The sequence below is a fragment of the Rhopilema esculentum genome, chromosome 10 (genome assembly GCF_057945365.1).
Source record: "Rhopilema esculentum isolate cy_ngs chromosome 10, ASM5794536v1, whole genome shotgun sequence".
NCBI lineage: Eukaryota > Metazoa > Cnidaria > Scyphozoa > Rhizostomeae > Rhizostomatidae > Rhopilema > Rhopilema esculentum.
Genome location: NC_142824.1, coordinates 6,317,341 through 6,328,800, shown reverse-complemented (window position 1 = coordinate 6,328,800; position 11,460 = coordinate 6,317,341). Strand labels below are relative to the sequence as shown.

The 11,460-nt window shown below is 35.7% G+C and overlaps 1 protein-coding gene across 1 annotated transcript; it reads right to left on the bottom strand.

Moving 5' to 3' along the window:
- Positions 1–1,126: 1,126 nt before the first annotated feature.
- Positions 1,127–11,244, bottom strand: LOC148959259 (uncharacterized). Its single transcript, XM_089110957.1, has 3 exons — positions 8,065–11,244; positions 5,841–6,027; positions 1,127–3,542 (listed from the first exon to the last, which is right to left on the bottom strand). The coding sequence occupies exons 2-3, from the start codon at positions 6,019–6,021 to the stop codon at positions 2,713–2,715; spliced, it is 1,011 nt and encodes a 336-aa protein (XP_088967083.1). The 5' UTR covers positions 6,022–6,027; positions 8,065–11,244; the 3' UTR covers positions 1,127–2,712.
- Positions 11,245–11,460: the final 216 nt, after the last annotated feature.

Sequence of the window (11,460 nt, the reverse complement as noted above, 5' to 3'; positions counted from 1 at the left end):
GCTATGCCAAGATATTCAGTTGATTGGAAAGTAATCGGCATTCTTTTCGTCATCTGCTTTCTGGTCACGTGAAGTAAACATCAAATCGATTCGCAGCATCGTTTTTCTGGAGTGTCTTTCTTTTAAAGTTCATGGCAAGAATTGTTCTTTGACGCTGTTTTAATCTGGTTAGTGCAGGGTTACCCCCTCACAATTCTTATCCTCTAAATAAGCCCCCTTTCCTACCCTTAGCTAAAACCTACACGACTAAAAACAATTGAAACAGACTCTTTTGTCTCATTTCCAGCGGTTTGACTGGATGAATGAAGGTTGGTAGTGACAAATGATTTAGCCATTGTCAATGCAGAAAGCAGTTGCTGTTTGGACAGCTCTTGAAACTTTGCAAACAGGTGACAAGTTGCTCTGATTCTGCGTCCATCAGAGCCAATCATAGACGTTCACCTCAACCTGGTATGTGAAGAAATGGTTTATCTACGGAGCACCAATTCCAAATTTTAACTTTGACCTCCAACACAAATATTTTTTTTTAAGCCAGCTGGCAAATTAAAAAAAACACAATTTACAAGATCTCCGATATCAAGTCTCAAGGATTACTTTTTATAAGCAGCTTCATTTTGTCGGTTCCATTTATTAGATTTTAACTTGCCTTTGGTTGCATTAGTCCCATTGATCAACAAACGTTTCTCAAACATTTCTAAAATTTGTATTCATCATCCATCAAACTAGCTATATAAGAAACAAACGAAATCGCTACTTCCAAACTTTTTAGCCAGCACAAATGACCACTATACTCACTCCTTTATAATCTAACAGATCTTTTTGAATGGTTTCACTGAAAGCATCATATGCACAATTTTGGATTAATATCTACAATTCTGGCCAAAAGTTATTGGATTGACTGCCAAATTGTAGCATTTTTGGAAAAATACTCTCCCCGCCCCCCACAATCAATGTTGATACGCTTATTTCTACTTTTTCGATTGCTGTTACTTGGGTATTTTCAAAAGAACCAACATTGCTGCAGGGGTAGGAAAGTTGTTAAATGAGGGCAACAAGATTTTGTTTAAGACACTGGTTAAAGGATCTACCAGCAGTATGAAAAAGTAGCGAGAAAACCACGACATGATTTGCTGAAGTCTTCAAAATTAGGTTATTTAAAATAAAAAGGAAAACAAAATACAGGCGTTTGTGTTTATCGGTAAGGGTTAGTAGTAATAATTCTTTTCAAAGCACAAAACATACTTTTAAGAGATACTTAAAATCAATATTTACAAAATTAACAATTTGTTATTATTGGCACAGCTAGGAAGCCTGGCATTGCGCTATTTAATACTAATGTCAAGCACTAAAACATAAGCAACCAAACAAATAATAGGTGACATTAAGAGAAAATTCGATCGCCATTCTTAGGCCTGCTTTCAAACAGTCCCAGGTTAGTTACGAAGATTATAACATTCGTTAAAGGTTCATTGGCAAAGTATACCATTCACATAAAGCCTTATCCATAACGAACACAATGACCCAGGCAGTCGATTGTGACAGGGAATCCATAAGTATGCGGGCGCAGATTTTTGCTACATGGGCACATAGCCATTCGGGTTTTTGGGGAAGGAACGGAGCAGACTGACAAGACTTCGCCACAACACTCTTGTTTGTATTTCTACCTAGATCCAAATTCAAATAATTTGACCCATGACTATGCTGATATTCCTTCAAGGATGCTGCTTGCCAACAATCGCATTCATGTATCGATTCCAAAAAAATTTGCAAAAAAAGCAATAGCACTCGTTGCTGGTTTTGTCACGTGTTTGTGGATAGGCCAGATGACAATGTACGTCGGAATTAGGATAAGAAATGGTGAAATGCCAGCATCACACCGAAGAATCCATATAACGCACAATAAACTACCAAAACAGGCCTAAAATTGAATCGGCAGGGCAAGGCAGGGGATACTTTATTATACTTTCCATTTTTTATTAGCACTTTTCAGTATTTACTAGATAATGTTAAGGAACATTTCATATAACTGCATAAAAGGGAATGTGGACATGTACAACGGAGATATCGCGAAAGTAGAACGGGCATCATTCTCCAGATTACACATTTTGAATCACCTTAAGGTCTCCCTGTTGGTAAAGGATGGCAGTTCCTGCCGCCATCAGTCATAACGTAGGTAGCCTTGAAAGGCAGTCGATGTATTCTTTGATTCCTCGAGCACCATTCTCTGGTCAGCAACAGTTAAGAAGCTTTCGACCTTCGACAATCAGTCTGGCTTCTTGGATACAACATTTGATTTTGTTTGAGATTGAAGATGAGACAATGTAAAAGACAAAATTGTTACACTCGCTCGAGAACAGTGCCTGGATTTGCATCAAATTTTTCATCTCTCCCACAAAATTCACGGCTGAAGACACATGTCTCGGGGGCGGTTATTCAGCGAAAAATATTTCAAAAGTACTGCTTATTGTAACGGTAAATTGAAGAAGTCTACAAATGAGGAGCTTTATAAATGTGTCCTAGGCAAAAAACGTCTATGAAATCCTCTTAAATTACCTGTTACAAAAGAAAAGCTGCTCTGTAGAGGTTTTTAGCTTGCGTGGCCTATACTCAAAGCACGCTTTTAAACTGGGTGCAGCAAAAGCCATTGGTACCTATCTGAAACAAATACTTGAGAAACGAAAATAAATAATAATATACCCATTCAAAGTGAATCTATATAAAATTGTTCATATCCAAAAATTCATCGTCAGAAATAATTTCGTATACTTCCCAATCCTCTTCGTCGACTTTCTCTAACTTAGGATTTCTTCGCCTCCGACTGGTAAATGGGTATGACGTTGTTAAGATCCTGTCCCTTTTTACCGCCCGCATACACGCCTGTGCACGACAATTATTTAGTTTTAAGTCATTAATTATTCTTCTCCTCCAGTACTGCTTCGTGTCATTGCCATTTGATATCTTCTGTGCTTCTAAAAGCGTAGCAGAACCCGTCTCCCCGACAATACAAAAACCGCGATCATGGCCTAAGGCATCCTGTATTTCTTTCTGTCTTTGTTCAGCACAAGAATCACATGATGTATAGCTGGGTAGCAGATTGAATGCTTTCACTTGCTGCTCATTGCGTGCACCCAGTTGCTGTAGCATGTTCTGCCTCCAGTCCTGAATTTTGCAATACCCAGAGGATTCGTCAAAAACCAGCAAATTGTCCACTCCTAAGTCTTCAGGCCTCCCTCGATCAATGATAACACGTTTTAACTTTGGCATTAAACTGACATCCATAAAACATTCTAGTGTCCACTTCATTTCCACTTTTTTCTCTCCTTCAAACTCAAAATTATCATTTCTCGGAAGTTCCCTCAAAACAATAACATCCTTTTCCTTATTCGATTTCTTTGCTCTGCGTTTATTCCGATTTTTTCTACTACGTCGATGTCGCTTTGACTTTCGAACATTTCCGTCACTGAACTGACTAACCTTCCCTTGGCCATTTAGGCACAGGTCACATTTCACAGATTCCTCGTCATCTCCGGAGTACCCAGTCCCTAAAAAATGTTAAGTTCTTTAGTCAATAGAAAACCATTTATAGAACGATCATGAAGGGACATTTTATAGGCCACACTCCCTCTTAGAGATTCGAGATCCTGTGTGAAATTTTGTTATCAATTTTCATTAATTCCTGAAACCCCTTTACCTTATTTGTATCTTATCAGCTTGAAACTCACAATTGGATAAAAATCCACAAAGACCTAATAAATATACGCAGAAATACCATTTCTTTTGAAAACAAACCTGAATACATGGTAAAAAATTTATAAATTTTTTAATCATATAATTTCATAATATTGCACAGTTGGATGAGGTGAGTAAAAAATAATTTGGTCAATATTCTAAATCATCCTAGAATTGATTTTCTGTGAAATAAAAATTAGTTTAAGGAGATTTAGTTGCATGAGATACACCGCTCTGTTGTGTAGGCACAGCAAACTTAAAATACAGACTTGAAATTAGGTTCACTCGTGAATAACAATCAATTGAGGTGAAATATCATTGTTGGTATTAGATAATTTAAATTAGCTACTTCACAGAATACTTCGATCAAGGAATGCCTACCTATTCATAGATGGAAACTGAACCATTTTACATTTTACAGTGAAAGGATGGTTTTACCATGTCTTACCGAAATCAATACACTTTATATTCTTTATATCGTTTAAAGTTTAAATATCATAGTCTGCCTTAGAAATACTTACAAATACATATAAATACATCACTAATAAACAATCTTATTATATTTAATGAAGCCTAGCAGCACGTTAACCTCTATAGCATATGCAGTAGTTACACCTGAATTTTATAACCCCATCTTTGTGAGCATAACCTAGGTCACAGAATAAGTTAAATATCCCAATCAGACCAAGCACTAATCTTGCTTTGTTTATTTAACCTCGTGATAAAAAACTATTGCCTCAACCTGCTACTGTACACATACTTCAAATGGTCATGTTTCATAACCTTATGCAGCATATTTTCATTAAAAGCAAATATATATGACCTCATGAGAATTATCAATGCTTCCTATGTCTAGAAAATGACACTGCTAGACAGTGTTGCTCTTAACAGAGTAATGTTCATTCTAGCACTTTTACAGTTAAACTTTGGAGCAGCACATCTATTTCCACCGCAAAGACAAATTCTCCAAGCACTTTTGTAAAAAAAACAATTAAACTCTTAAGCAGTAAGTAATCATAAAATAAACAAGAAAATAAGTAGATAACTATGATTAAATAAAAAATGTAGGGACTTAGCAAGACTATAAGCAATAACCATGAGAGAATCTACTGAGGCAATCTTCCAAAAATAATCAATTTTATATCTGTTCAATTTTTCTATATGTTTTGAGCGGCCTTTAGCTGGTATGTAGTCTTTGTTTCTTTTTATATTTATGTTAAAAGTGTAATTTTAACAGATCTGGCTTTATCAGCCTTACTTCTACTGAGTTCCATAAAATGCAAATTCAGCTATACTTTTGGGACAATTTATATTTTCTAAGCAGATTAGAAAATATTCATTCCAAACAATGTTTTAACATGACACTTCAATAGGCTTTGCTGCATACACCTTGCAGTTTCTCAATAAACGAGGCCTAAAGTAATAAATAGTGGGTCTGGAATAAGAATGCCATTGCTTGATATATTATATATTTATTGACTCTGAAGTACATGAAATTCAAGCATGCAAATACACCTCATTCTTGACAAAAATAAAGTTTTTCAATTAAGGGAACTTTTTCTAAAGGCAATAACTAAAGTACACATTGCTTTAATGAAAGAGTATGCCCATACTTGAAATAGGCTTTCAGCAGAAAAACAATAATAATTGAATTAATTATTATTTCAACTATAAGGAGCTCAAACTTGAGTGAGCAAAAGCAAACAAATAGATTGGATGGATAATAATGTTTTATTAAAAAACTTGACAAGGTAATAACCAACATCTATGTAAAAAAACATTTATCAAATAGAAAGCAATTCAATTTGCCTCTTTAAAATCAATAACATACGTCATCACATAACTCATACATATAAAAACTGCAATCAAATGACAATCTAAAACTAGAGCTCCTAATCTTTGCCAGAATTGAAACTGCCAAAGTTTAGCTTTGTGAAGGATTAAAAGAACTACCAAACAGACACTATTATTGCTGCAAATCATAACTGCTACCCTACATGTAAAAGGTTCATGAAAATTCTTCTCTCTGGAGGCCTATTTAATGTATTCATATTGCCAATATCCTTATGACCTAAATTTCACATTAAACAAAATATCACAAAATCATTTACCATCGTCCAGGTAGCTATCATGACCAGAATCGTGACTTGCAATACCATTTGAACTAGTTTCGGAGAATGACAGCTTTCTTGGGAGAAGAGCAAGATCATCAATTGACAGAACCTCATAATCCATCCAACTGTCTGAGGGCACTTCCTTTACATAGTTCAAGTAGTTCTCAGTGAATAACATCTTGCACTAGTTAAATAAAAAAAATACCTTTTTTGGAATGATATAAATGGCTATGTGCAAATTACACTGTATCAAGAGATCTTTATCAAAGAAACACACCCTAATTACTTCATCACCTGGAGCCAAAAGGAATTCTTGAATTTAAGAATGCAAGGTGGTGATCTTATCAGACTTTTTTATATCCCGGGTCATTAAATTCTCAAGGAACTAACATTATTACAAGTGCAGTCTCTTAAGGTTTTTGTTAGATATTTAATTTATCACACATTTTGTTAGATGCAGAATTCATTGTACATTTGTTAGATGCTAGAAGTTTCATTTTGCATGAGACATGCTCGCACACAAAAAGCAGAATTTTCATGCAATCTGCAATTAATTCTTAGTTTATTTAGATTCTTCAGCTTTTTCCAAATCCTACTTTTTAGCTAGGCTAAGCTTAAGCTATAGATAGAAAGATGTCTTTAACTGATGCTTACCTAAAGTGGGAAATTGCTGAGGAAAAGGATGCGGGAAAGGAACATTTTTCTGGAGGCTACCTTCTCCTGCTACTTTCTAACATTTAGTTTAAACAACTGAAATATATATAAAAATGATCTTGTTTCGGTTTTTGGAGAAGCAGCTGGCTTGAAATATAACTATATAGCATTCTCTGTTTATATACTGTTCTGTCTCAAATAGATGGAGAGTCTCAATAGGCAGAGGGGTTTGAAAGATTACCCAAATGCAATAAACAGGGGGGCTGGAAGTATAAAAGCAAATGATGTGTATAGTGCAGAAAAACTGATAAAAGGCCTGTAAATAGGAAACTACATTTCAAATTCTTGCAATATCTGGTCAGTAATATATCACAAGATAAAGGCATGGAATGGTATATGGACAATGCAAACTGGTGCTACTGTGTTTGTCAATTCATTGTTTTCATGTGTGTTTCTCAGTTTAAAATTTTGTTAGAATTACAGTTTAAAAATACAAAAAAACAGCATCTTCCAAATTCAAACCTGCAGACAGCAAGACAAAAGAGTTATAATGTGTCAAGGATAATGGTGTAAGTAAGATATATAAATGATTTTTTCTCTAGGTTTTTCTAGGAGAAAAGAAAGGAGATAATAAGCAGTAGGTTCTTATGTAAGTTCTTAATTTTTCGTAAAAAATTAAGCAGGAGGGTTATTTAGGGTAAAAGAGTAACACAACAGAACCAAATTTTAAATAATCTTTTTAACTTTAGGAATGGAAAATGGACACACTGCAATATTAACTAATCTTTATAAGACTAAAAGACTTTATAATGTAGGTTTTCTTAAGTCTGGCTAGTTTGATCAATTTATAGAATGTGTGTTTTCATGGAGCAAAAAAGTATAATTTTCCACGATTATATTTTATATAGTTGAAGATAAGATGTTGTGGTAAGTTCATAACAATATTTTACTTCAGATTCTTCAATAAACACAAGTTATCAATTTCTCCTTTATTTTTTGGATTATAAAGGGCTAAAAAGAACACAAAGGACACAGAGAGGTGACTATTTTTAATCCGTTGTTAAGTGAAAAAGAACAAAACCGATACGGGTCAAAAAAATATTGACACAAATTAACTCAACTGAAAAGAAACTAACAGCGGCGAAGACTATTGGTCTGGGAGTCGAGTTTCTCCGTGGATCTATTCATAACATAATCTTTAGATCCTACTCTGCTGCTTGTTCAAAATATCAGTGTTTCTTTTTCATTTGAAATCCCATTTTGTTAACATGCTATGAGATTAAACCTTTGATCCATTTCGGTTTTAGAAGGTGGTGAAGACAGGCCCTGGGTGATTATGCTAGATAATCCACGCATGAAAAATATGTTATCTTTATAAAATTGCTGAAACGCTGGGAATTATATACTATATTGAATCTTACTGTTGCGTGACAGCACTACATAAGCATATTTCCAGATTTCTCGAGCTAATTAATTCTTTCCACATCACTGCTCTTTGAAAAGTTACATTTAGGCCGGCAAAAAGGGGCGGTGAGGTTTATTACTTTATAAAACAGACATGACGTACCTGAATTTCTTTGGAATTTGTATTAGTTGAAATTATCGTTCATTTAAAGAAAATTTGGCAGAGGCCATTACAAGTCTTGCAGTGGTCTGTCCTCAGTGGTCTTTCTCTGACACAACTACATTCCTTTCTGTCCGAAGTGACAAATTCCTGACCCTGATCACGCTTCAGTGATTTGGTCTGAACATATGTCATGTTTCCCAAAGAGCTTCTTCAAACGCAGAAGGAGGCATATCTTTGATAATAGAATCATCTTTGATACAACAACCAAATGTGCCGCTCTAAAAGGCTAGGAAGGGGGGGGTTGTGCTGTAGAGAACTCCCAGGACCACATCCATGGTCACACCCAACACTCTTTTCTTTATGAGAACAATTTTATAAGAACACGAGCCTCAAAATGGGTCAAAATTTAAGAACAAATTTAGAACAAGCTGAGGCTGAGCTACTGTAAAATGAAATTTTGAACAACGTTTTATCTCAAAAACGAGGATTTTCAGCCATGTGTGGGTGCTTTTTCGGTGAATATTAAAACATGGCGGCAAATTAAGTTTGTCTCTATGCACTTTGTTGGCAAAAGAGGCCTGAACACCTCCCCAGAATGAAAAACTAGAAATCGCACTGCTTATACCCTATAAATTTAGGAACAAATTGAGAACAATCCAGCCTCAAATTTTCGGAAAAATTAAGAACAATCAGCCTGAACTCAAATTTACTGGTTCTTATAAAAAAGAGTGTATATGCTTGTGCTCTGAAGGTTATCTGTTGGGTGTTTGAAATAATTTAAGCTTCACGGACACAAACAAAGATTGATAGAAAATTCCTCATTGACGGAAAATCAGTAGCATAATAAAGTTTGAATTTACATTTTCAAATAAAGAATTTGCCGAGCCAAACATACAATGGTTTGTTAAAGGGGGGCTGGGCCCTCCCAAAATCTCTCTTGATTTTAATAAGGCAGACTGAGCCCCCCTCCACGACACCACTGACAACAACTATTTTTGGGCGGCAGTACTTGTGTTATTCAAACACAAGGATGCGCCGTTCAAAGAGATTGGTTCACGTGGATTACTCCTGGAATTTTAATTCCTTTTTCATCGATCTCAAAAGCGCCGCATTTTAGCGCTTCTTTCGTGAGAAAGTATCCATTTAGTCAGAGTTTAGTGAAAAGTATCAGAATACAGCTGAATTGCAGAAAGTTCCCCCTTCATTCTAGAATTTTAACCCCGCTCTTAAAGTCCTCTTTTTTTATATAATGTTTCAATTTAAATGCATAGGGCGACCCACCTTGTGAAATATATTTCTGAATACTTATTGAGAAACGATACAGTGTTGAAAATGTCCTCGATAAAGATCTCCTTTCATGCTTGGAGACGACCCTTTACCGTAAAGATCCCCCAAACATCCTAACCAATGCTGCCATGATGGAAATTATTTCTCAAAGTTTTTGAAAAACATGTGACGATCTTGAAATTTTCCGACCAACGTTAGGGTTAGGATTTGAATCATCAATCATTGGAACATGGTGTTTATAACGCGGCAATCTGTGTGAAGTTGCGAACAAATCTGAAACCTCTTGTTTGTTAATTGGCTTTGGTTTAGCCGATTTGAGGTACTTTCTTGCTCAAATCCCACAAATCTCGATTGCGCAATCTGTTGCATGACTGAGCCCTCGAGCATCATGACATTTGAGATGAGTTCTGCGAGGCTGCCTCTTTTCAAAAACTGGTTTACAGGGAAAAGAACTTGTTTTGTTCTGCACACGCTACAACTTTGCTGAATTTCGCAATTCTAGTTTCTGGTTTGAAGATTAACTCTTATTAAAAAAAGAGTTCATAGCAACGTGCCGTGCAAACACCTGTTGCATGCTATTTTTACATACTCTATATATTTCGTCATATACTCCTGTCATATACTCCTGTTACATACTCCTGTCACTATTCAATGTATTTTGACCTAGTCTCAATGACCGAGCTACATCACATAACGAAATTGATCTACATATACGAGTGGAGGTACTAAAGGCTAGAGCTGGGTGTTAAACATCAATTTCATAAGCATTCTTGTTCGTAGAGATGATGTGCTCAAATATTTATAAAATTCCAATTTTCTGCAAATCCTTTCCAAGGAATAGTCCATTTCTATTCAAGTATTATTTCAGCAGACTTTAATAATGTGAAAACTACTACAGACGTAAGTGCACTACATTCATCCGCATGAAACCGTAGATAAGGAACGATTACAAGCTTTCCTAAATATAACCAAACGGTATCAAAAAGGTTCTGAGATCAACTAGAATTCAAAAAGCTGTTCCCATTTGCTGCTTCACCGTTCTTTTTCCTAGGTGATTAATCAGTAGAAGGTGATTAATCAAGGAATTAGTTTAAAATATTACTATACTGTTGACAAGAGTGTCTTAAATGAGTCCATGGGTGATGCTTTCACAACATGGTTTGGGAGAACGTTCCAGTCCTTTATGGTGCGAGGGAAAATTGAATAATTGAAATAGCTTCAACTTTAACTCTCTTCAGCAGCGCCATTATTAAAAAACAGTTAGCCTGCAACAAAAATCTTTCCACTTCATTGTCATCTGCTCCCACCATTTCGAAATTTGGCGCCAACGCTTGAAGTATGTGCGGCCGTTGCGATAAATGGAAACCACATGACCTAATTTGTGCGACCCTTGCGTCGCTGGCGATCCTTGCGATCATATGGAAACCAGGCTTTAGTGGAGATAATCTTTACTCATTCGTCCTTAAAAAAGCGCGCGCCATTTCAAACAGGTTGGCCTAAACATGAACGAGGACATGGACAACATTGAAGAAAAAGAAGATGCTCTATAATTGCTACACCCTCCCTCGTGTAAAATCTGTAAAAAATAATGCAAAAAGGAACAGGAAAGTATGGTGAAAAGACTGTTTTCGTGAACGTGATGCGCATGTTCATTTTTGGTTTATTCCAAATCAATACACCTTCCTCAGTGGCGTAGCGTGAGCGCAGAACTTAGGCATGCGGTAACATAAAATATACGGCTATGTTGAATAAATGTAATGGTAATTTCAGTTTCTAAAAAATACAAGCGGTAATTAATGATAATCGTGATAGCAAATTTTGATTTTCAAAGTAACAAATCATTTGTACTCTAATTCTAATCAATCAAGGTGTCTATTCTTAGCATCAGAGGCTCCGACAGAGGTTGGCAAGTGAAGAGGGGCAAAGGGAAAAATTATCACCCATGCGAAAGTTTTTGAAAAAAGCTCAATTGTTTAGCAAAACTTTTCAGAATAACTCCTAGTGCTAAAAATGCTTTGCAAAAGATTTTATTCTTATTCATATTCCTCAAGAAAAGGCATCACCTAATGCCCACCTAATGTAAGAATTTTTTATGCTATAATGAAGCTG